This window comes from Brassica napus, chromosome C1 (genome assembly GCF_020379485.1).
Source record: "Brassica napus cultivar Da-Ae chromosome C1, Da-Ae, whole genome shotgun sequence".
Taxonomy (NCBI): Eukaryota; Viridiplantae; Streptophyta; class Magnoliopsida; order Brassicales; family Brassicaceae; genus Brassica; species Brassica napus.
Window position 1 is genome coordinate 47,201,679 of NC_063444.1, and position 21,222 is coordinate 47,222,900.

The 21,222-nt window shown below is 35.7% G+C and overlaps 4 protein-coding genes across 6 annotated transcripts; 3 read left to right on the forward strand and 1 right to left on the reverse strand.

Annotated features, from left to right (window-relative positions):
- Positions 1–726: 726 nt before the first annotated feature.
- Positions 727–4,110, forward strand: LOC106432845. Its single transcript, XM_013873690.3, has 2 exons — positions 727–1,125; positions 1,616–4,110. Exon 2 carries the CDS (start codon positions 1,621–1,623, stop codon positions 3,958–3,960), a length of 2,340 nt encoding a protein of 779 aa, XP_013729144.1. The 5' UTR covers positions 727–1,125; positions 1,616–1,620; the 3' UTR covers positions 3,961–4,110.
- An 839-nt stretch (positions 4,111–4,949) lies between these two features.
- On the reverse strand, positions 4,950–8,988 carry LOC106432886 (uncharacterized protein At3g43530-like). The gene is made up of 6 exons (XM_013873733.3): positions 8,088–8,988; positions 7,934–8,014; positions 6,608–7,366; positions 6,373–6,534; positions 5,401–6,280; positions 4,950–5,319 (listed from the first exon to the last, which is right to left on the reverse strand). The coding sequence occupies exons 1-6, from the start codon at positions 8,622–8,624 to the stop codon at positions 5,054–5,056; spliced, it is 2,685 nt and encodes an 894-aa protein (XP_013729187.1). The 5' UTR covers positions 8,625–8,988; the 3' UTR covers positions 4,950–5,053.
- Positions 8,989–10,310: 1,322 nt separating this feature from the next.
- On the forward strand, positions 10,311–12,186 carry LOC125575021 (myb family transcription factor PHL12-like). 2 transcript variants are annotated; one of them, XM_048744657.1, is made up of 5 exons: positions 10,311–10,840; positions 10,925–11,001; positions 11,264–11,339; positions 11,457–11,526; positions 11,615–12,186. In XM_048744657.1, the coding sequence occupies exons 1-5, from the start codon at positions 10,699–10,701 to the stop codon at positions 11,952–11,954; spliced, it is 705 nt and encodes a 234-aa protein (XP_048600614.1). In that variant the 5' UTR covers positions 10,311–10,698; the 3' UTR covers positions 11,955–12,186. The 2 variants fall into 2 exon arrangements, with proteins under 2 accessions (XP_048600614.1, XP_048600613.1); XM_048744656.1 differs by having other exon boundaries at positions 10,363–10,840; positions 11,424–11,526.
- Positions 12,187–12,866: 680 nt separating this feature from the next.
- LOC111200753 (transcription factor MYB86-like) lies at positions 12,867–19,717 on the forward strand. 2 transcript variants are annotated; one of them, XM_048744654.1, is made up of 9 exons: positions 12,867–15,334; positions 15,796–17,636; positions 17,769–18,067; positions 18,151–18,233; positions 18,390–18,490; positions 18,573–18,719; positions 18,804–18,895; positions 18,974–19,075; positions 19,159–19,717. In XM_048744654.1, exons 1-2 carry the CDS (start codon positions 15,172–15,174, stop codon positions 16,515–16,517), a joined length of 885 nt encoding a protein of 294 aa, XP_048600611.1. In that variant the 5' UTR covers positions 12,867–15,171; the 3' UTR covers positions 16,518–17,636; positions 17,769–18,067; positions 18,151–18,233; positions 18,390–18,490; positions 18,573–18,719; positions 18,804–18,895; positions 18,974–19,075; positions 19,159–19,717. The 2 variants fall into 2 exon arrangements, with proteins under 2 accessions (XP_048600611.1, XP_048600612.1); XM_048744655.1 differs by lacking the exon at positions 12,867–15,334 and having other exon boundaries at positions 17,121–17,636; positions 19,159–19,241; positions 19,349–19,717.
- Positions 19,718–21,222: the final 1,505 nt, after the last annotated feature.

Sequence of the window (21,222 nt, forward strand, 5' to 3'; positions counted from 1 at the left end):
CTGTTAGCAAGTGGTATGTAAGATAAAGCCACATCACTCTCTTAGCATTATCCAAGAAGATCAAATACCTGAAGATCACTGCAGAGAACCGAGACACCTTCCGCTAGAATCATATCAGAATATGGATCTGCAGAATGTAATATTTAAAAAATAAGTTACAGAAATAATAATATCAAAACGTGGCTTTGATCAAATCAAAAGAGAAAGAAAAATAGCATATTGCCTTTATATCTATTGAAGAGCTCTTCCAAGCGTCTCATATCACCATTGCTTTTAGGCTGGGGCTGACTATAAAACACATCAAAAGCTGCTTCGATCTGCCAATCACTTGCTTTAAGAGCCTGAAGAGCACTCTTCTCACTGCTCCCCCAACACATTATTAAACAAATCACACAAAAAAAAAATAAACAAAACCAAGAATGCTGTAAACTAGTTACTGTTCTGTTCTTACTTAAAAAAACATCAAACGTACAGTAAAACTAGAGAAAAAAAAAAGCAAGACAAATCCAGTTACCTAGCTCCTAATAGACACGAACTGCTGAAGCTTATCTCGGTTGGTTCTACTCAACTTATGCTGCCACAAGGGAGAGGGATCATGATAGGTACCGAAAGGCCTATTATCGCAAGAGGAAGGGAAATTAAAAGAAGAGGAGGGAACAGAAGTTTAAATAAAGGAAACCTTTGGATGGGGAAAGAGTCTTTTGCAGTTATTCATTTTATTCGGACAATGATCTATAACAGACCAAAAAGACAAAAAGAAGTCTACATAGACCAATTGTGATCTATCATGGACCAAGGGCTGGTAAATTACCAATTTGCCATTAATGAAAGTGGCATGTGAACCATTGGATCAAATAATGGAAACTCTAATCTCGGTCGTCCAATTTTCTTCTTCCTTTCTCTTTCTCTCGCCTGGGTCCCACCCAAAATCCATATTAACTCCCTCACATCTTCATCTTCTTCATTACTCAACCACCCACGAAAATTCATTTCAATCACCAACCAAAGTTCTCTTCTTCAAGTTTTTATCCACAAACCTTTAATTCTGTTTCTTAGGGTTCTTCTACAGCTTTTCTCGTCCTTGAAACAGCAAATGTGCCTCGTCCTTGGTCTTGAAATCGCTTGGTAAGTGTATACTCTCTCCCTCTCCTTCTCTCTCACTCTTCTCTTCTTTTTTATTTGTTTTCTGTTTAGTTTTAGTCCCATAATATGTATGTTACCATTATGAGTCAGGTTCCATGGTTTAAGATAACGTTCTTATAGTATGAATCATGATATTGTAGATTAAATCATTTTTTACATTGGTTACACTGGTACAACAGACGTTGAGTACACCTGGTAAACCTGGTAAAACTCGTTAAGAATAACACTAGTACAACTAGTAAACCTGGTACAACTCTAAGTAACACTGAATAAGACTATGGGTAAAACTTGTATAACTCTTAGTAGTCCTTTGACAAGTCAAATACTAGTATAACTAGTATAACTTATAAACGACTGTTACATGTAAACCAGTATAACTGGTAATACTAGTATAACCCGTATTTTAGCGACTTTAGAACTCGTATAACTGATATAACTTGTAAGCTGTAATGTTGGTTTTAACTCTTTTCAGGAACTATGGATGGTACTGGAGCTGTGGTGATACATTTTGATCATGGTGGAGACAAAAATATTTATACATTAGTAATGAGAGGAAAATATGAGGAGATAACCTATTCTCGCTTGGTTGATAGAATAGGCAAGAAAATGAATATCGATGTAGCTGCGACGAAGCTTCAACTGAGCTACTATCCCCTGGTCGTGGATAATAAGAGGCCTTGTTATATTTTGGATGATGAAGATGTTTTAGGATATTTAATGGAGGTGGATAGGAAAAACCGGCGTAGTGTTTTGCATGTGGAGTTTTCCGAAAATATCTCAGAAAATCAGAGTAACGAGCAGTTTTCTATGAACGAGGAAATTCAGATTGATGCCAGAGCTAATGATGGTATGGCTGGAGTTGAGGAGTTGGCAATTGTTCCTCAAAACCAATCAGATGGGTATAATCATGAGGAGTTAGCAATTGTTCCTCCAAGACAATCAGATAGGTATGAGCATGAGGATTGCAATGAAGAGGGTGATGAAATGAATGATAGGGAGGAGTTGCCGGCTGTTACACCATCTGTAGACACAATTGTCAATGCTGAGTGGGATGATGGTATTGATATGAGTTTGTATCAAGAATTTGCGACTAAGGAAGAGCTGAGGAATTTAGTGGACGCAGGAGTGCATTCGAATTGTTTTGAGGTTGATATAATCAAGACGAATCGTACTGTTTATGTATTGAAATGTCGTGGGGTTGGATGCAGATGGTATTTACGAGCTGCAAGGCTGAAAAACTCAGCCTTTTTCAGTGTCAGAACGTATAGAAAGATGCATACGTGTACTCGGGGAGAGGGAAGTGTAACCAAGAGGGGGAAAAGAGGAACACCAAGCTTGGTCGCAGGAGTGGTGCATGAAGATTATCCAGGCCAATACAAGACTCCAGATCCAAAGTCTCTCATAAAGTTGGTGAAGAACAAACTAGGTGTCACGGTTTCATATTCTACAGCTTTGAGAGGGAAACACAAAGCTGTCAGTGATTTGCGTGGTAACCCTCAGGAGAGTTTTGCTAGACTTCCATCTTACTTGTACATGTTAGAAAGAATGAATCCTGGTACCATCACAAGATTAGTAGTGGATGAGAAGAAGCAGTTTAAGTATATGTTCTTTGCGCTTAAAGCTTGCATCGAAGGGTTTCAAGCAATGAGGAAAGTGATAATAATGGATGGAACTCACCTGAAGGGTGTGTATGGAGGAGTGCTTCTCATTGCCACTGCTCAGGATCCAGATCATCATCATTATCCCCTCGCTTTTGCGGTAGTAGATGGTGAGAAAAATGCGAGCTGGGAGTGGTTTTTGACTATACTGAAAACTTTGATACCAGATGATCCTCAGCTTGTTTTTTGTACTGATAGAAACCAATGCATCATCAAGAAGGTGCACGAGGTGTACCCAATGGCGATCCATGGATATTGCATTTTTCACTTGTCTAATAATGTTGCCGGAGCATGCAGCAAAGTTAACAAGAAAGGGGTTGCCAGAAAGTTTAGAAAAATTGCTGGTATGTACACAGAGGTCGAGTTCAGAAAAAGCTACAATGATTTCAGGAGAACGTTGCCTCAAGCCGCTGAGTATCTAGATGAGAGTGTTCATGAGACCAAATGGGCAAGATGTCAATTTCCGGGAGAAAGGTACAACATAGATACAACCAACACTGTTGAATCAATCAATGGTGTTTTAAAGGAACCAAGGAAATATGCATTGTTGCCAATGCTTGATGTGATCATTGGGAAGATGGTAGAATGGTTTAACAAATATCGTGATTTATCTTTACGCGTTCCAGAGAGACAGATACTAATTCCCTACGTGCATGGGATATTGCATCACAGTTATCCGAAGGCAAAAAAGCTCACGGTGATGGAGCTAAACAGATTTGAACGTCAGTACACTGTGATTGGCAAAGATGGTCAAGGTTATTATGTTGATTTAGGCAACGGAACATGCCAGTGCAAGTGTTTTGATATTGATCGGTATCCTTGTGTGCATGCACAGGCTGCGATCATCGCGCGTGGAGAAATGTCTGAAGACTATTGTTCTAAGTATTATTATATGGAGCAGTGGACTTTGGCATATTACAAGACAATATATCCAGTGCCTCATCATTCATTATGGGAAAGTTATGAAATTCCAGATGAAATCCTATCTCAGGTTGTCTACCCTCCGCATGTGGAAAGAAAGAAAGGAAGACTACAAGAAACTAGATTTCCATCAGCTGGGGAATATCGGAGGAAGAAAAAGAAGAAGTATCCACCATTGGTGTGTGAGAATGATGGAATTGACAGCGATGAAAGTGGAAGCGATGGAATTGATGAATGAGTCTTACTTATGTGTTATGGAACTTGCTTATGTCTTGTGAGTCTTACTTATGTGTTATGGAACTTGCTTAGTCTTGTGAGTCTTACTTATGTGTTATGAAACTTATTTATGTGTTGTAGAACTTATTTATGTAATGTGTTGTTTCTGTCAGGTACAACAGGTACAATTGGTAAAACTTCATTAAACCTAACATTCATGTTTTTGTGTTGTTATACTGGTACAACTAGTAAAACTAAAAATAAGTTATACTGGAATAACTAGTTCAACTATGTCTAGTTTACTAAAATAGGTTCTACTGGAATAACTAGTACAACTATGGAGGATCTGAAATTTAAATATTATTTTAGGTTTTTTCATATTAATAAAACATTCAAATGGTCTAATTTTAAGTGTTTGGATAGGTTTCTTTGTGTTTTGTATTGTTTTTTTTTTTTTTCTGGATTTCTACCTCCATCACAAAAGTTTGCTTGATCTACCTTATACTTTTAAGGTTTGTTAACATATTTGTCCACATATTTTTTGAAAAACATACATGACAAGTATTTTCACAATAGTGATGATTTCATTGTATCCGGGCAAACACATGTTAACATAAATGAGTGGTACAACTTAGATAATGGTATTTCTCTTTGGTACAACTAATATATTCAGGTTTCACTGCCAAAGTACAACTCTGTACAAACTAGTATAACTAATAAACTAGTACAACTTTGTGCAAGCCAGTATAACTAATAAATTAGTACAACTTTGTAGAAACCAGTACAACTAAAAAACTAAAACAACTTTGTGTGCATAATGAGTTTCAAATAAGTGGATTCCCAGATAAGTCCTACACTTTTTAATTTAACACTAGGTGTACTAGTTTTTCTAGTTATACTACTTTCATATTTTTTGGCATAGTTGATGCTGTAATGTTGTTTTACTTCCCACCTGTAATTGCAACCTGTTCAACCACCAAGTTTGGATTTAGGTTTTAAAACACACACACATACAAGTTTTAGGTTTTAAAACACACACACATACAAGTTCATCCGTTTTAGGTTTTAAAACAAACACATACAAGTTCCAAAAACAACAACATAGTTCAGCCAAATCAGTTTGGCGTAAAAGGAGACCTCAACAAATGAGAACGCTTGGGCACCCTCTTTGGCATCTCAGCAGGATCCTGTGAATCTCCAACCGAAGCTGTGTTCTCTAAAGCGTCATCAACTCTAACCTCACCTTCCTTCTCCAAAGCATCATCATCTACAACCTCATCTGTCTTGTCCACAACAGCTTTTTCCGCAGCAGCCTTCTCAAATCTCTCTGCAGTGTCTGCCATAATTTGAAGTGTAGATTGCTCATCTCCATCTTCAGTATCTACATTGAACAAAAATACATCCTGACTTAGATCATCATCATTAAAAATAAAATTTGAAGTTATATGTTATCATGACTTACCTTGCATCAACTTCTCAGCCTCTACCTCGATATGTTTCTCACCATCCTTCTCAGCCTCTGCCTCAATCTGTTTCTCACTATCCTTCTCAGCCTCATCACCCTTGTCAGCCTCTGCCTCAATCTGCTTCTCACCATCCTTCTCAGCCTCATCACCCTTGTCAGCCTCATCACCATCCTCGCCCTCCTTATCAGGCTCATCATCACCATCCTTATCAGCCTTATCACCATCCTCACCCTCCTTATCAGGCTCATCATCACCATCCTTATCAGCCTTATCACCATCCTTGTTAGTCTCATCACCATCCTTATCACCATGTATCTCACCCTCCTTATCACCATGCATCTCGCCCTCCTTATCACCAAGTATCTCAGCCTCCTTATCACCATACATCTCGCCCTCCTGGAACGACCAACTTTCTCTCTGGATTTTTTCTTCTTCCAACTCCTTTACTCTTGCTTCCAGAAGACGAATTGTTTCGTCTCTCAATGCAAATCCATCATCCATTCTTTTGTTCAACTTCAACTCTAATTCTCTTAAACTCTCACGACCTGCTTCGCCCCCTGTTTGAACTCCTGCCTCACCCCCTGCCTCGCCTCCTGCCTCGCCTCCTGCCTCTCCTCCTGCCTCGCCTCCTGCCTCGCCCCCTGCCTCGCCTCCTGCCTCCTCTTGTTGCTCTCGGGTTCTCACATCCATCTCATATAGATCCGGCCAGAAGATTTTTTTCCCTGGTTCCATTAGGATCTTGTTCCAACTGTCAACAGCTATGTCTAGCGTATCCGAATCATCTATCAGCTCCAAGTCTTCAAAAGTCCCTTCATCCATTATTTCATACAAAAGGTCTACTTCATTTCCTTTTGGTTCCAAAACACTGATAATCTCCTGAAATGACCAACAACAAATTACACATTTAATTAACTATGAACTTGAAGAAAATGACATAAACAACACTTAAAAAAATTATAAGCTTTTACCTTTGTGTTTCCTAGCGTCCGATAAATCATGTCAAGTGGAAATCCTGTTGTTCCGGTCCTCTTGAACTTCCATTTGCACATTCTTGGACAACCATCAAAACAGTTTGGAACAGGCTCTCTGAATCTTTCCCTAAGGACAGGGATACATTCAAATGCTAATATCTGCACATCATTTCACACAATCACTTTAGTTATATTATAACAAATATGCTTATGAAAAATGTTATTCATATACCTCCAAAGGGTTGATAAACCCAGGAAATACCCACTGTGCATGCTCTGGGATCCCATCACGAAAATGATCCCTTACATGAAAAATCTCCTTCATGCAATCATCAAAGGTGTAACGGCCCCATGGAAATTCGGTGCAAAACTCCAAATCTTCTACTGCTTGGAGAAGGAAATACTCAATGAAGTATCCTGCTTTGGACCTTCCTCTTAAAACTGTAGCCAGAAAGTAAAGAACCGCCATCCTCAGACGATCGCCACTACCATCAAATTTCATCTTCTGAAGTTTCTCCTTAACATCCGCTTCTGTCACTTGCAGACCCTTTTCCTTCCCATCCTTTGTCTTCTTCACTTTAAAATACTTTCTCGCAAACTTCAGTCTCCCTATGCTCTGATAGTTTTCTGGATATGAGTGGCAGTATAAACCAGAGAGGAGGCTATGTTCCCTGATAGAGTATCTAATTGGAACACCGTTTACCCCAAACCAAGCTTGTCGACCCTTCTCTGTATGCATAGTACGAAGTAGCAACATCCACAATCCCATCACTTTTCTTGTTGAGGTACAATCCATGTGGAATATATGCTTGAACTGAGGATGTTCCTGAAACCAACTCTTCTCTGAGGCATCCAACTTACCAATCGTCTTGTTCAGAAAATCGTGTTGATGGCACCTTGAGGAGAGCTTGCAACCCTTTCCATAGTTGCTCGGATTGAAGAAAAAACCAGCAGGTCTGTCAGCTTCTACGGTCATATCATCACTCTCAACCTGAAAAATACAAACAAAATACAAAGAATAAATAACTGAGTTATACAACACATAAACACTTAGTTGTACCAGTTACACTAATTAAATTAAAAATAATATTACTAGTTCTACCAGCAAGCCTAGTTATACAACAACAACACCATCTCATTAAACAGTTATACAAAATACTTCTCTAGTTATACTAGTCAGACTACGTATAAGAAGCGTAGTTGTACCAGTTATATTACTTATAAAAAAAAATTTACTAGTTATCCTGAATTTGTTTACAACATATTATTACCAGTTGCACCATTTTCACTCTTTTAGTTGTACTAGTAATTTAATACTCGGTTGTATTAGTTAGACTAATTATACTTTTCATAGTTATACCAGTTATATTAGTTATAAGAAGTGTGGTTGTACTAGTTATACTAGTTCCATTGATTCTGTTTTACAACATTTTATTACCAGTTGAACTAGTTTCATTCTTTTAGTTGTACTAGTTACACTTCTTATATAATCACTACTTATTTTTTTTTTCGACCCTATGATAAATATTTCTAGAACCATTTAAGTTGACTTGTTTACCGTTCTTGGAGCGTCGTTGTCAATGGCAGCAGATCCAATAGCAGCCTCATGTGAATTTGAATCTATGTTGTTAGATCCAATCTGCTCACGGTTCCTATTTGTTAGTCCAATTTTATCATAAAAATTCCAAAACCATTTTAATTGATTTGTTTACCGTTTGCCCGTCATTGTTAATGGCAGCCTCGGGTGAGCCTGATTCTCTGTTGGTAGAAGTTATTGGAGCTTGCAGTGGATTCTCCGCCTCATTGGGTGTTTGAGTAGGTGATTTTTGTGGCTCAATCGGAACTGATGGGCTTGGCGTACCCTCTCTATCATCCTGCGAAGGTAACTCCGTTGATAGTGGCGGATAATGATCAGGATCGGCTTGATGTTCTGGTGAAGATGCGGTCTGAGGCCGCTTGGTTGGATTGGACGAGGACTCATCGTCTACACCACTGTCTCGCTTCCTCTTCTTCTCTGCGGTTTCAATCTTCTTTTTCTCTGCATCTCTTTTTTTTTTAACGGCTTCTCTCCTCCTTTTCACCGCTGCTTGTTTTTTCTTTATCACAGAGTCTTTCTTCTTCTTTTCCGCCTCAGCTTTCTTCTTCTCCACCGCAGCTTTCTTCTTCTCCACCACTGACTCATTCTTCTTCTTCTTCTCCGGCGCACCTTCTTTGTTCGTTTGTTCGGTGAAACGAGTCTTTGGAGCCATAGTGTTTCAAAGAGTAACACGAAATAGAGAAACAAATGAGATAGAGGGAGATCGTGATGATTGTGGTAGAGTTTGATTAGTGAGATGAGATAGAGGGAAGGGGGAGAGATCGTGAATTTTTTTCTGTTGGTTATGTCGGGGAAGAGGAATTAGGGATTTAGTTTGATTTAGGGGGAAGGATCCGGGAAGGGCACGCGGGTCGGGTTAGTGGGTGGGGTAGGTTGGTTGGATATGTAAATAAGTTAAAGTTTTAGGTTTTATAGTATTTTCAGCTTAATTTCGATTTATTATTAATTCATTAAAAAAATAAAAACAGAAGTGTCCTTTTCCAGATTTTTGTGTGCCCATTTGGTCGATCTCAGCATTTGATTCATTTTATTCAGTTAGTTGATATTAAACAAGGAGTAGAGAGTTCATTTGTTGATTATGCTTTGTATGTGTAAACTGGAGTGACGATATGAGTCCTCTTTACCCAGTCGCTATGAGACTGTCGATGAAGGTGAACTCGTGATGAGAGTGAACCATTGTTGATTACAGAGCTGTAAACACTTCTTCTTTCTTATTCAATACAAGAGTTTGGGATTTACAAGTTATAGACATCTTCAGTCTATCAGATCATATCAACAAAGATGGACTATAAACCACTGAATCGCAAAACTAAGAGATTCATCAAAAGGTGAAGACAAGAAGAGTCGTACCATTGAGTTGAAAGAAGAATACGCAGGGGACGATAGAACCCTAACAAGGTAGGTAATCGGAAAAAGAAAGTGAAGTTTGTTGTTGTTACTGTATTAGTCTCTATCGAAGGGTGCAAGAGAAGAGAGGAAGTGAGTCAAAAGAATACTCGAGAGTCTCTCTCTCTCTGTCAAGATTGCTTCAGCTTCCTCTCCTCTCCTCACTTCGCCTCCCTCCCTCCCTCTTCTTCAACTCTGATGAGTTTCGGTTTCATAGTGCAAAGACCCCGGTTACAGTAAAAATATCTCGGTATTTTCTAAACCGGACCATTTGTATCTCGGTATTTTCTAAACCGGGACAATGTCTATGTTTGTTTTTCTGGTAACTCAGCTGGTTCTAGAAGAAAAACTGTCTGATTTATTGCAAAGTTGTACTAATTGATGAATAGAAGATGCAAGAAAAATAGACTGGGTAGGGAAAATGACAAATCTATGCATGTTAGGAACAAATATGAACACCAGAGACAAAAGCTGCCAAAGATAAGGAGGCCTAAGTTAGTTGGGCCTAATATGTATTAGATTAGCCTTGAATAGTTTTTTAAATGGGCCTTATCTGCTTTCTTATTGGGTCCAATGTTCTTATTGCCGACTGAAGAGAAAGTCTACATTTTTGTTGACTTGTGTTGATTCATGACTGGTGTGTGTCAGTGTGTGATATGAAAGGGAATAGATTCATCTTATAGAGGAATACAAGAAGAATCGATCAAACAAAGTCCGCTTGAAAACTAAGCAAACTAAAACAAATACTTTCGTCTTCTTTTTTTTCTTTTCTTTTCCAAGCTGCATGATTCTTATTTGCTTACATTTACATACATACTTAATTGATGAGCTAGCAGTTAAACATCAGCTTTGTTCCACTTGTTATCTTTTTCTAAAGTACACCGCACACGAATCTTTTCATCGAGATTAAACAAAAATAAGATGCTTATGTTCCTTATTCCCACATGCATGTGCATGCATCTATATCTTCATGGAAGCTAATTTTTGAAAAGCAATTTCTTATAATACGGCTGTATAAGGCCACATGCGTCAATACATCAAAATAGGAGGACTTGGATATTGCGGATTTGTACCTAATTGTGTTTTTAGACATGTGTGGATGTAAAATCCTCTGCATGGTTTACAACTTGAAAGCCTAGAACCCTATTGCATAATATAGTCTGTAGATATGCTTGTCTGCTTTTATTTATTTTTTATATCAAAAATATATGTGTCAGTGCCAGTCCAGAATCAAACTTTATAATTTGCAAGACGTCGTGTGTTCTTTCTTTTCTTTCATAAATACTAATATTCGCTTGTGCTGAATATTGCATCACCGATCGACATTTGTTGTTAAAATCATGATGCAGTCAAGGGAAGAGAGGAGATCTGAGTCACCATCAGGTCTTGTACTGACCACCGATCCTAAGCCTCGCCTTCGTTGGACCGCCGAGCTTCATGAACGCTTCGTTGACGCTGTTACTCACCTTGGAGGCCCTGACAGTACGTTTTCATCATCATCATCTTATATTGATTCATTTGCAGTGTATATATTATGAAGCTGATAAGTATGATATATATTAACAGAGGCTACACCTAAGACGATAATGAGAGTGATGGGCGTGAAGGGTCTTACACTTTATCATCTCAAGAGCCATCTCCAGGTCTCTCTACCATAATCTTGCTTCCTACTCTATATATCATTCCTACTTCCCCGCTAAAAATGCATTTAGTGGTAAAGTGTGGATTTCTCCTTGAAGGACCACCGCTTAGATTGGAATATCATCCTTACTTTGTTCATCTTTAGTTTCCTATTCTTTACAATTTTTGTTCTTGATTCCTTCTTGTTTAGGTAGTTTTGCATATAGTTAGAATTAAAATATATAGTACTGGTTAATATAAATTAATATGTATATATGTTTTCAGAAGTTCAGACTTGGAAAGCAGCCTCACAAGGACCATAGCCATGGTCACTCCACTAATATTAGGGATCCTAATAGAGGTGCGCAGTATTGATCAGCCTTCTTATTAAATTGAACTCTATGTATTGGTTAATTTCTGACTGCGCCATGAATACCTTTTATATTTGGTAATCAACATCGATCAATCATGCATGCAGTTTCCATGTTGGATCTTCAAAGGAATGTTGTATTCACTACTCCCCATTTCACTGGTCACAATATGAATGAGTATGTGCGCTCCAATTCCAATATAGTTATATAGACCTAAAATCTTATTATATATATAACTAAGTGGTAATTATGATTGGTGATGAAGGATGCAAACTGAAGTGCACAGAAGAATAGAGGAAGAGGTAGAATTAGAAAGACAGGTAAATCAAAGGATAGAAGCACAAGGGAAATACATGGAGAGCATGCTAGAGAAAGCATGTGAGACACAAGAAGCAAGCCTTACCAAAGACTACTCTACTCTCTTTTTCGACCGAACCACTATTTGCAACAACTCATCACCCCTCACAATCCAATGGTTCGAGGATCAGTTTCCTTCGTCTTCCTCTATGGACTCTGCAATGCATCTCCCTGACATCAATTCCAACTTCTCCCTCCAAGATTCTCGGAGTTCCATCACCAAGAACCATACGGTTTGCCTCGGTTAAAGATTACTATATATAGGTCTAGCTATTTGACTCTTCCTACTCTAGCTTTAATGTGCACTTGGTGTATAAACGCACAAACTTGCATGTAATAACTTCTGTCAAACATGAAGTAGATCTTCGTTACCCACTCTAATAAATGTGATGATGTGCAATAGATAGTGAAGTAGGCTGCCTCATGCATTCTCAATTACTTGTAAACTGAAAATTTTAAAAGATCTTGTCTTTCTAATCACGGTTGTAGTCATTATCACCAACAATACTTACTTTTCATCACTCATAATTCTGATGTTTTTCTTGCCAATCGTTAATCGAAATACTAAAAGCTCATTTATTGCAAACGGGAGACAAAATGCAAGTTTGGAAAGTTTCTGTGAACAGAGTGTGTTCTGTGTCAGGGAGTTCAAGAGACATGCAACATCTCTTCTTTCAGTGCTCTTACTCGACTGAAGTGTGGGAATCTCTGGTGAAAGGGTTTTTTAGGGATAATTTCACCACTGACTGGGATGATATTGGGAAAATGGTTTCTGGTAGAAGCTACCCTCCAATAGAAATGTTTTTTATCAGATACTCTCTTCAGGTTGCAGTCCATATCATTTGGAGAGAAATAAATGGTAGAAAGCATGGAGAGGAACCAAAAGCGGCTGCCATACTGAGTAAGCTTATCGACAAAACGATAAGGCTTCACCTTCTTGCTATCAAAGCCACGGGTCATGCATACTTGAAAAGGAGTTTACGCACTTGGTTTGGAACAAGGCAAGTTCCAAATCCAATATAGAAAATAGAAGATTTCTTTTATTTTAGTTGATTAAGTATATAAATAAAAACAGAAACACTAGATGTAACACAGTTTTGACTTAATATAATTTTACATTCATTCAAAAAAAAAAAAAAAAAAAAATTTGAAGCGGTAAGGTTAGATGGGCCGATCAGATCCCACCATAATAGGGTCACAATATATGAATGTTTTGAGACAAATAAGAGCCTGGTCAAGGCGGGGTTTATGTCGTTGTCTGAACTCTCAAAGTCTGTGGAAGTCTTGTGGGAAACGGTCAACAAAGGATGTTTAACATAACTTACTTAAAGATAAGATTTAACGGTGGAGTATATGTGTTATTTGTTTTCTCTTACACTTCAACAGCTTTCAAATATCTGTTATTATTCGTTGTTTCTTCTCATTTTTAAACACAAAGTTAAAAGTATGTAAATATATGTCACGTTTTATCGCAAATCGTTCGTCCCGTTGTTCTAAGAGTAACCTCTTTGATAAAAACTAATGAGTATCTAGATTAGAAAATAATAATAATAGAAGATAATTTTGTTAAGCAAATGAATCTTAGGTAATAAACTAAGAGCATGATTAACCCGGGATTCTTAGGATGAGGTTCTTAGCAGAAGTTAAGAAACTGTTTCTTAACTTCCGCTAAAAACCCCATTCTAAAAATTTCGGGTTAATCATGGTCTAATAAATGAGAAACAATGGCATTTGAAATTTTCATGAGTTCTCAAAGTTTTCTATATGAGAATTTCTTACTTTCTCACTTCTTTTCGATATTTTTTTAATTTTAATCATGATATCTTCTTCTTATATACTTGCAATGGATATGCTCTAAAAATATGTTCGAAATGATTCTCAATAAGTTTGCGAAGAAAACTACTCAACACAAAACAAACCTCAAGAACTGTTGACGGTATGGTTTTTTTATAAAACTGTTGACGGCATATATGTTTCATGTTAATAAACTAGTACGTCCATCTAAACATCTGGTACAAATTAACTAAGAAAAAGCTTAAACCAGGAAACACAAATTAACTTCCAGAAAAGAGAGCTTCTTTGTTACTACTCCGACGATCAAAATCACGCACGTGATTTGTAAAAGCAGACTCATGAATCATGATTACCCAGTTTATTTTTTAGGACCGATGAATTGTGTTACATCATTCTGACTTCATGTTGTCAAATTAATACCAGAAATGTCCTAACAATTGCATATACTTCCTTTATTTTTTAATAGAAAATTCAAAGATTACCAACTGGTCTATTCCATTGCTTACCCATGGTTAGGGTTTATCAATAAAGGACAAAATATTTCATCAAAAGAAAGACAATATAGTACGTTAAGACAAATTTGTTTATAAATGTATAGTTAAATATATGTAGCTTCATTCAGACGAGGATTTTTACATGATATGGTAATTAACAGCGACGGATTTATATTATTATGTTAATTAACTGCTTTCTCCCCCACCCATTAGTCTATTATTACATTTAACTTGACGGATTCAAACTAACGATTGCTTTGTAGACCCATGTTTAGCTTGACCCGTGCGTGGCTTACTTAAGCGGAAATGTTCTTTAGAAGCTCCAGGGATTGATATACTCAATTCTCCAATTTTCTAGTAGTTGCGATTAGGTTGGAATATTTTGCAATCGTGCTCCCTACTTTACCTCCAATTTTAACTAATATGTTTAGTAAATGAAACTTATTTACTGATAGCAATACTCTTCACCATTCCAATTTTCAGACTACAAAAATTAACGCATTTTCAAAGAAGTCTCATACATGATAACGATCAGTGTATCCGGCCTATAATGAAGTGAAGGGGTAACTTAAAGTATGTCAAGAGATAATTTGGATTCTTCACGTCTATGCGTATTAACTTTTAGTGTACAAAGGTGCGTGATGATGCATACAATTAGTCAATCTGAAAGGTCTAAAACCCAATGGTTATATACAACATAGCGTAATAATTATCAGATGTTAATAACTCGTGTTTTATTCTAGTAATCTTCTTACCAATACATTTTGAATTCTAGACCGAATGTAACTCCGTATAATTTACTCATTAGGGCGTGTCCTATATAGTTAAGGAACAGATAGTATTAAACCATTATTAAAGAAACACTTATAATTTACAGTATCTATGCATGCAATGTATGCCAATAATTAATCACAAGTACAAGTTATATAGATATATGGATGACTCTTTTTATCAAGGAAAGTGACGTGAAATGTTAATATCTCTAAACAGGCTTCCATTTGAAGACACGCAGAGAAGAAGAGAAACAATACAAGTTTGGTTAATCATATTAGATTAATTAACCGTAGAAAGGATATAGTACTGATGAGGGAAAAATAATTAAATAGTGACCCTGCTGGTTTATTAACATTTAACACCAAGAATCTTAGCTTGTATGTTGTATATATAAATTAGGAAGATGAGAGGGAAGTGGGAAATGAAAAGAGATGAAATGGGACATCGATGCTGTGGAAAACACAAAGTGAATAGAGGGCTTTGGTCTCCTGAGGAAGACGAGAAGCTTCTTCGTTATATCACTACTCATGGTCATCCAAGTTGGAGTTCCGTACCCAAGCTTGCCGGTTATAATATCTTCTCTCTCTAACTCTTTGACTACATTTTCATTCATTAATCAAACGTTAATTAGTATATATACGTATGTACGAGGAATGATCATGAGTTTCCAACCCAAAATCATTTGGCAATAAGTAGATTGATTCATGTTTTTAATATACGAGTTTTGATCTCCATTTTTGATGTATGATTTATATTTCCTCTGTTTTATAATGTATAATGTATAATGTTTTGCTACGATGAACACATATTAGACATTTACTTTTAAATTTTTTTTATTAAAAATATAATTTAAAACGATTTAATTTAATTATCAATAAAAAGAACAAATATATAATTGGTTACACATGCAGTTTACAAAACTAAAGTTGTCTACATTTTATAATTGTGAAACAACAAAAATCATCTCGAACATATATTTTACATATTGAAATGGAGGGAGTAATTTTATGTATGTGTGTATTTATAGGGTTGGAGAGGTGTGGGAAGAGTTGCAGGTTAAGGTGGATAAACTACTTGAGGCCTGATTTAAAGAGAGGTTCGTTTACTGCGGAGGAAGAGCAGACTATCATCGATGTTCATCGTATTCTTGGTAACAAATGGGCTCAAATTGCTAAACACTTACCTGGACGCACTGACAATGAAGTCAAAAACTTTTGGAACTCATGCATCAAGAAGAAGCTTCTTTCTCAAGGCTTCGACCCTTCCACTCATAATCTCATGCCTTCACACAAAAGATCTGCTACTTCTTCTAATAATAATATTCCCAAGCCAAGCAAGATGAAGTCCATCATGACAAACCCTACTTTTGATCTATCAACCACTGCTTTCTCAATCACAAACCTTAATCCTCACACTTCAACTAAACCAAACAAAGTTAAATCTCCTATCCGAACTCCATTACCCTCTCAGACCATAATCCCTATCAATAATACCATGTCAAGTCTTTTAGATTATGAGAATATGATTCCTAGCTGGTCAGATGTTGATGGAGTGGCACCAATCCACGAAGAAGCTCCGATGTTTTCAAGTGAAAAGGCAGTAGTAGGAATTGATGACGATTACTTCAACCTGGACATTTTGTTTAATACGCCTTCTACTACTACTTTTGATCATGATTTTGCTTCTATTTTTTCTTCTGCAATGTCTATCGATTTCAATCCTATGGATGATCTTGGCTGGACCTTTTAGTTTTACTCTGTCTCTTTCTATACTTTGATCAGGTCCTCAAGTGTAAATAATTTATATGAATAACTTTTACTTGTTGTTGTCACTAGTTTTGATAGCTGAGATTTTACCAATATCAGTTTGTCATTTTCTCATTAATCTTTCGTTTTCTCGTAGTCATTTTACATTAATTTGGGCTTTTTAAATCTACTTTCATGTATTTATATAAAAACCCATATGATAATTGTGGGTCCTAAAACCCACACTAAGTATTTGAGGTGGTTGTTTGTAAAAATAGGGAGGAAAGAACTTCATGAACGACAATATCCTCAGAACACAACGATAATTGGGTTCGATTTGTCGGGAATGGATTATATTCGTAGGTCGAATATCATAAAGATATCAGGAGAGATATATATCGTGACTGAACTCGGGATCGAGCTGCCTACGTACCCGTTGAGGGATCAAGTCATAACGTAGTTCGATTATCATCATCTCGAAAGAGATGTTATCGGTCTCGAGCGGGAAGTCGTTTCCATTGATCTCGAACGATACGTCGGCTTTGTCGGTTCTTGAATAAGAGGTCGTTTATGTATAAGTGATGGATTCAAATAACTCGATCTATCTTAATATGATCTCATTAGGTCGTATCATCTGAAGAAGAGCACGTGTCATTGACATGATCGAAGTTTGTTACTAACTATCTATCTATCTATATAAAGTATGGTTTGCTCTCTCCTTAGAAAGACACCTAGGATGTCACATAGGAAATTCAGTTCACAGAATTGTGCCACATGTCCAAGCGTTGCGTTTCATTTAATCGAAGGTTTAATGGATTTGGGTTTCAATTTGTATACAGGTTTTATGTTCAGAATGGACCCAAACAAAATAAAGAGCAACTCGATATGTAATGAAACGCAACGTTTTTGATTTAGGGATTAACCCATTCTTCGTATCCGCCATACGAGAGCTAAACTCGATCTATGGTTTCGAAAGAGTTCTTTCATCTTCTTCCTAAAAATTCTGAGAGTCAATCAGTTACAGGTTCATCTTCTTAAAGTCAGTTGCTTAAATCCATGACCCACAATCTCTCTTCAATGCAATCATTAATATGGGAGGCGGTGGAATTGCGACAATAAAAAGGTAGGCTTTCATGCTATGAGAACGATCTCCTTATTCATTTTCACAAACCATTAATCTTATTCTGAGTAGAATGGCTAACATACAATCTTCCTTTCCGATTTGAAAACCGGACACTGCTCCTCCACCTTAAAGTGCGGTTTCTCCGTTATTGGGAGGCTAGAAACGTCCGACGCGGTGGAGAACTCATGGGAGTCAATATGTTGCGACTTGATTCCCAGGTTTGTTTTATTCCTCAGCTTGAGTTCATAACTAGATTTTTTTTCTTTATTACATTTTTAATGTTTCCGTTGTCTTCCGGTTGCCGGAAGAAAGTTGGATTCAGGCCCAGAAAGATTGATTCATGGCTGACTGAGTAGTATATTGCATGTTTCTTTTGTTCTTTCAAGCTGAGACTTAACGAAGAAGAACAAGAAAAATAAGAGTAAAAGCATGTAAGAAGTGTTTCGTTCTCTCTTTTCTTTCAATTTGCCACTTTTGTTGTTTGCTTTAGCGATGGTTTGTCTTATGTTTGCAGGAAGACGGCCCAACAATCCCTGTCGTTAAGATTTTTCCATCTGGAGAGTTTCCTGAAGGTGAAATCGAACAGTATAAGGACGAGTAAATTTCATACAACTCTATTTAGCTTTAAGGGAATATTTTTAATACGTTTTAGTATGCAATATGCATTTAGATATAGTCCATACAGCTTTTGTTTTTGCTTCTGTTGAACTTTATTAGATTTTAAGACTATGGATCTTGATCTCTGTATTGTAGCAATTTGTGGAGAACAACATCCGAAGAGGAGAGAGATTTGGAGCGTTTGGAGAAAGCCAATATACAACTCTGTACGCCAGGCTGCAGAAGTTCATAGCGAGGTTGATCTCTTTAACATATTAAATGACTACAGATTATTTTTTCTCCTGGAATATTTTAATATTTTTCTTCATAAATTTTCAGGTTAGAAAATATGTAAGAAGCATAGTGAAGCCTGGAATGTTGATGACTGATGTATGCGAGACACTTGAGGATATTGTTTGTAAACTTATATCAGAGAATGGTCTGAAAGCTGGTATTGCTTTCCCTACAGGATGCTCTTTGAATTGGGTTGTTTCAACTTTCTCTTCCTATCCACAATTCACTATTCTTCTTTAGTACTCATGTTCATCTCTGATGTTTTTTAACTTCCAGGGTTGCTGCTCATTGGACACCAAACTCCGGAGACAAGACTGTACTTCAATACGACGATGTTATGAAAGTGGATTTTGCAACACATATCGATGGTATGACTGCAAATTTTAGTTTCGTTTCTCCTCTGTACAAAAGTCAGATTGAAACTAACATCTCTTGGATTTTTGCAGGGGACATCTCTCTGTATGTGGGCTATATATTATATTCTCATACTGCGCCTTTTGTTTTTTTCTGTTTGATTTAGTGATTAGTGGTGGGAACTATTTTCTAAGGTATCATTGCAGTTTTCTAAAATCTGCTAGCCATATTTATCTTATGAGAGTTGGTAAATTTAGACATTAACAATTACTGGCAGGAGTTGTTCAAAAAAAAAATTACTGGCAGATATACACTGAGTAGAGTCATAATTTTTGTCATGTACACTCTCTTTTGTTCGAGGTAAGATATTTTTTCTTAGAGGAGCTGATGACATATACTATGTCATTTTTGGGGTCTTTGCTAATAATTTTGAGTGCCTGTTTTAGTGGGTAATGTTTTTTTTTTAGAAATGGCTTTCAGTTCACCCAAAGCTCATGGAAGAACCTTTAGATGTTGCTGAATGATGATTCATATAATTCACCGGTGGGTCTAGACAGAAACGGAATTGTCCTTCTGCTATGGGAGAATGGTACTTTATGTGGCTCCATAAGCCCTGACGAATTATTTTCTTATGTGTCCCTTTTCTCTAAAGAGCATCCCAGTTAAAGGCTTCTCTGATCCAGCTCCAATAAAAGCTCTCAGTTACACACAATGTGTGCGCCCTAAGAAGTAAGGAAGTTGCGGTAGTTGTGTTTTGGAGTTTAAGCTAATTCTTTTATTTACTTGGATATCAGATTTTCAAAACTTTTGTTCACAATATAATTTCTTTTTTGTTATATCAATTTCCAAAAATAATGGCTATAGCTAAATATATCTTCTCAAAGTAACACATATATCGGGAAGAAACTATCCAAATACAATTATGAAGCTTCTAACTTAATTTGACACAAATAAATCAATATCAAGGTTTATAAATAATTTAACTGATCAAAAATTATTTAACGATTTACTTAAAATATGTTACAATAAAAATATGTACTTAAAATTGTATATAATATATTTAATTAGCCAAACTCTTAAGTAAAATTTTATTTATTGAACAATATCTTCTGAAAATTTTTGTCAGATAAATTTATATATAATATATCCGAACTACATAAACTTATTGGATCTATAAACATATGAGCAATATCTTATAAAAATATGAGCAATATCTTATAAACATTTTTCATATATATTAACGATAAATTTATGTATACTATATCAAGCTATGTTAATTTATATCACAAAATAAAGTTCAACAAGACATAACAATAAACAACCTTAAATTATATATTATATTATTTTAGACGTTTAATCATTGGCAATTTTCATAAATAGACCATTTTCAAGTTTTAGTCACAAAAATAGACCACAAGGAGAAATATCAAAATATTTCATTTAATAGGTAAAATGACACTAATACCCTAGATATATAATAATAAAAAAATAAATAAATAAATAAAAAAATAAAATAAAATAATAATAATTTTTTTATAGTTTTAGATTATATGTTTTCAAATTCGATCTTTTTTATAATTTTTTTTGAATTTTTTTTTTGAATTTTGTTTTTTTTTTTTCAAAATTTCTTTTTGTAATTCGAAAATACTTCTTAAAACTATTTTAAAATTTTTATCTTCAAAATTTTAATATATATTTTCTATTTTATAAAATCTTAAACCACAAATCCAAATCCCCACCCTTAACTCTAAACTCTAAGGTTTGAATTAGTTAACCCTAGGGGTATAAATATATATTTACGTTTTTAATGATACATTTTGGTCATTTTGATTCTTAGAGTCTATATTTGTGATATAAACTTTTTTAGTGCTATCCTAGAAAATTTCCCTTTAATCATTATATAAAATTATTTTGTAAGAAATTTGTAATATATGATCCGCGAGTTATGTGTTGAACACAATTGACTACTAATTTTTTAAGAAGCTATATTTTTAAAAACAATATTTACTACGAACATAGTATAATAAATATTGGGAACAAAAAAAATTATTATATTTTCAAAAATGTAGTAGTCTGTAAATAAATATATAAATTTTCAAAATATAATAATTCTCAAAATATTAAAAATTCTAACATAAATAAGTGAAATTTAATGATATATTTAGTTGAAAACAATCTAAGAAATAAGTGAAATTTAATGACATATTTAGTTGAAACCAAACTAAATGTTTGTAAATAATTTATTAAAATTTCTTGAGAATTTATGGTTATAATGTTTTTTTTATTCATTTACCAGCCTTAGGCGGGTTTTACTTTAATATCATTTTCAATCAATAATAGT